Genomic DNA, 4,397 nt, shown 5'->3' on the forward strand with positions numbered 1-4,397 from the left:
AAAAAAAAAAAAAAAAAAAAAAAAAAAAAAAAAAAAAAAAAAAAAGCTGATTTTGACAAGAGACAGGCCAGAATGAGAACTGCTGAGACAGTAAAGAACAAGCCTGTTATCTTACAAACTACACTTCAGGCTGTCAGCTGCCAGAGATTTACAGGAAAATCCCGTTTCCTAGGACTGAACCGACACAAAACTTTATTTCCAGCAAAAGAAACTCAAGAACGCACTCACCCCAACTAGCCCTTAACCGGGGCCGGGGATGCTCTGGAGAGGCAGGGAGGGTTACTGCTCCAGGCAGGGTGGCTGCCGGCCGCCTGCGTGGATGGGTCCCTGGGGCCGCTCCCTCCCACGCCCGCAGCGTGGGGAGGCGGAGGAAGATTTGCCTTCAGCAGCCCCGGTTCGCCTCCAGCCCCGGGCCGGGGCCGCGGGGACTCCGCCGGCCGCAGCCGGAGGGGCGACCGGGCGGGTGCCGCCGCCCTGCCCAAACCCTCCCGGCTCCCCGCACCTGCCTCAGCCGGGTCTGCTTGGCACGGCAGGATGGCAGCAGGGTGGCATGTCCTTCCTGCTATTTATAGCAGCCGACTCGTATTTGGGTATGCCGCGAGTGCCGGGGAGGGGAAGAAGGAGTAAAAGCGAGGTAAGAAGCATAGACGGGAAAGCTCCCGGCCCTTGGTGGCCCAATAGATGTGGTATCGTGCCTTTGGCATCCGTAGCTAGTGCGGTCCTCCAGCTCCAAGAGGAGCTGAAGCGCCTGTCAAAAGCCAGGGGAGGGGAGGAGATGTTGGCCTTTGAACTGATTTCCTTCACCTCGGCAGCAAACCCTGGACAGTGAATTCTAAGCCTGGGTCGGCTTCCGTTGAAAACAAGTCAAAAATCCATTACATAAGGTTGGCCGATCCCGTCCCCTTTGACATGTTAACAGAGACATACATAATCAATACAATTCATACTGTTTGCCGGTGCCCATTTTCTGCATCACTTGTAAAACTCCTGCAAGACACGAGAGACTTGCTCCTGGCCCACAGTTCTGCCCCGACAGTGCCTAGACAGACACTGTCAGGTTGATTTTCACAGTCTCCTTTCAAGGTAATGCCTTATCATACATTTGACCCTCACTCAAGCCACAGCAACCCATCCCTATGCACCCCTAGAACGCAGCGGGTTTAACAACGAGGGGGAGAGATGTCCGGGGGCTCAGGGGTCTCCTGCTCCCAGCCTGGCAGCACCGCTGGGGCTGATGCTACCAGAGGGCAGGGAAAAGAAAACGCAACCACAAAATCAGAACGAAACTGAAAACGTGTTTCTCATTTAAGTGTAATCTATTTTTAAATTGGGTGGCATGTAAATATGAAGCCCTAATTAACAGACAGGATTGTTGCCCATGAGAGCGTTTTCCCAGCACGGAGGAAGGGCGTGTTTCTTCCAATGCTGGTGGCTTCCAGTGCCTGCTCATCCTCCAGCTGTTTCTGCTCCAGCCTCCCTGCCACGAGACACCCCACATCTCATTTTTGCCTCCCCCTCCAGAGTCCACCTGACATCCCAGAATGGAGGAGTGAATTACTGCAGCTCCTCCAAGGTTTGCTGTGAGGGGAGCAGGGCTGAGGGCAGCTTCGACAGCACTACTGGAGGACACCCCTTGCCCGCACATGCAGGGGACAGACAACACACCCCCCTTCCATTCTGTGGGGGGATGGCTCCAAATTAATGCCAAATTAATTTTTCCAGAGAAGAAAGCTACACAAGAGTAACATGGGAAAGAAACACTAGTGCCTACCAAAATGACTCACAACTTTAAAAACACACACTTCAAGTTCAACCTGGCCAACTCGCTTACACTGAGGAAAAAAAAAAAAATCCTGGGGGGAAAGAAACATCCTCTCAGAGCTTACAAGCAGGGTGTGTTTCCTACTGTCAATACAACCAGTAACGACGGCTGCACCCAAGCACGGCTTTTCCAAAAAGAATTCATCACAGCACAACAGGAGCAACTAATATCCTCCTAAGAGCACAGGTATTTGAGTACTGCACGATGTTGTTCACCCTATGCATTATAGGTGGACCTAGCACCACAGAAGAACGAATTTGGAAATAGGAAGGAAGGAAGGAAGGAAGGAAGGAAGGTAGGAAGGTTGGTAATATCTATTTTCCTGCCATGGGTAAATAATGACCAGCCTTTCTTTGAACAGTATATGAAACTCGAGAGCTTTGATCGCTGGGACCCGAAGTTCTCGTGGGGGAGCTGGTACTCCTGCTGCAGCTGCTGAAGAAGAAACACAAAACTCCTTTACCCGATTCAGTTCAAAAAGCACCTACTGTGAGACCGTCTGGTCTAACGTTCATTTTTTATTCTACTGCAACGCTCATGCTATGCGAAACGCAATAGGAATTTCCATACCAGCATTTACATCCAAATGGACCCGCTGAGATTCATGCTGATGTGTAACAGTCCTACAATGCAGCCCCTTCTGGCAAGTGCCGCGGTGCCGGCGCACCGGCCAGCAGGACTCACACCCGGCCTGTCCTGGGTGAGCACGCCACGGGCTGACCCGTGTGCCGGGGCTGCGTGGAATTAGCAGGCGCCGCCGCCGAGGCTGCGCCCGCCGGCAGCCCCAGCAGAGGCTGCCAGGGTGACCCGCCGCCGCCTTCTCTCCGGGGGTGTCCGGAGCCTGCGGCTCTTGCATTCAAGCCGGCCGTTATTTACCGCATTTGGGGAGTACTCTCGGATCTCCAAGTTCTTCCTCGGCCTTCTCCCTCGCCCCTTTCCCCACTTCAATATTCATTTTGTTTACAAGGAAGAGAGATCAGAGAGCGAGCGGCAGGGCCGGCCGGGCGGCAGGGGGAACGAGCCTCATCCCGCATCGTTGCCCGACCGTGCCCCCGAACCCGGCCAGAGCGATTCACTTGTCAACGGGGGGTGAGCACCGGTGCTGCCAGCGGAAAGCGCCCATCGACGCGCCTCCTGCCTTCCCCGCTGATACGTGATGGGGAGAGGAGGTGCGGAGCCGCCGTGCCAGGGGCATCTGTCTCGGCGACCGCCGGCCCCCACCGTGCCTCTCGGCGGGGTTGCGGCTCCCCATGGAACAGAGTAGGGGATGTGTGTGCAAATTCCCGGGAGCTCCGCGGCACGGTCCCGGCTCGCTCCCCGCGCACGCTGGGATTGGTGGCGGCAGCTCCGACAGGTTGTCCTCGGCAGGACTAAGAAAAGGGCGGAAAACCAGTGCGACCCACCCGCGCCCGACCCGCGTACCTGCAGGACGTTGGCGTGGCGCAGCCGCTGCAGCAGGATCATCTCTTTGACGATCTTGTAGGCGGCCAGGCGGTAGCAGTCCCCCAGGGCGGAGAACTGCCGCACGCAGTGGGCGATGTCGTGCCCGCCGAAGTCCACAGCTTTCAGAGCCACGGCCAGCGTGCGGTTGAGGACCGCCTTGTAGACCGCCTTGGTGTACCCCGAGCCCAGGTACTGCACGCCGCTGACATCGCGGATGTCGCGGCAGCCCAGCAGCGGCGGCTCCAGCGAGAGCTCGGCCGAGGCGCCCGCCCACGGCCCCGCCGCCGCTCGGCCCCGCGGCCCCGGCGGCCGCGGCTGCTCCGCCGAGGTGCGCGGCGGCGCCAGGTCCATCAGGCGCCGCTCCCGCGGCCGCAGCGGCCGCCGCCCCGCCGCCGCCGCCCGGTGCTGCCGGTAGCGCAGCACCTCCTCGTAGCGCTCGCGGATCTGCCGCGCCAGGGCGGCCTGGCCGCCGCCGATCTCCTCCTCCGGCGGGTAGAGGGGGGCGCCGGGCGGGGAGGGGGGCACCTCATCGCGGGGCGGCGGCGGGTGCTCGGAGCCGGGGATGAAGAGGAGGTTGAGCAGGGTACCCAGAAGGAAGGCGAGGCAGCAGCCAGCCGCCACCGCCGTCTTCCTCCGCCTCATCGCCACTTCGCTGACGGCTTGTCCAGCCCTTCGGGCTTCTCTCCTTTCGCCCCTTCGCCGGGAACCAGCTCCGAGGCTTTTTTTTTTTAACTCCTTTTTTTTCTCCTCTCTTTTTTTTTTTTTTTTTTTTCTCCTCCTGGCTATGCCGGCGGCAGAACGGCCCCGGGCGCTCAGCCGGAGCTCAGCCCCTTACGGCGCGCCCGCATGACACTTGCCTCCCTGCTTTTAAGGCTCTGAAGCACTTATTATTAGCGGGACACGGGGAGGGCGGGGGGGATCCCCGTCCCGCTGCCCCCGCCGACGCGCGCTGATTGACAGCCCGGCCCTTCCCGCGGTCCGGCAGAGCAGCAGGGGGGCCTGGGAAACGTAGTCCCCCGGAGAAGTCCCGCCGGCCGCCGGCGAGCCCGGGAGCTGGGACTACATCTCCCAGGCTCGGCCGAGCCCCCCGGCGGGGAAGGCGCGGGGAGAGGCGGGGCAGGCGGGCGGACCC

The 4,397-nt window shown here is 59.5% G+C and overlaps 1 protein-coding gene across 1 annotated transcript in view; it reads right to left on the reverse strand.

Annotated features, from left to right (window-relative positions):
• Nucleotides 1–4,169, reverse strand: part of PKDCC (protein kinase domain containing, cytoplasmic) — a 38,463-nt gene extending 34,294 nt beyond the window's left edge. The window contains exon 1 of the mRNA XM_027893504.1: nucleotides 3,245–4,169. Within this exon, the coding sequence (XP_027749305.1) occupies nucleotides 3,245–3,907 (663 nt within the window). The 5' untranslated portion in view covers nucleotides 3,908–4,169. The remainder of the gene's footprint in view (nucleotides 1–3,244) is intronic.
• Nucleotides 4,170–4,397: the final 228 nt, after the last annotated feature.

This window comes from Empidonax traillii, unplaced genomic scaffold (genome assembly GCF_003031625.1).
Source record: "Empidonax traillii isolate 1590-97213 ecotype Southwest subspecies unplaced genomic scaffold, ASM303162v1 scaffold391:size1093220, whole genome shotgun sequence".
Lineage (NCBI taxonomy): Eukaryota > Metazoa > Chordata > Aves > Passeriformes > Tyrannidae > Empidonax > Empidonax traillii.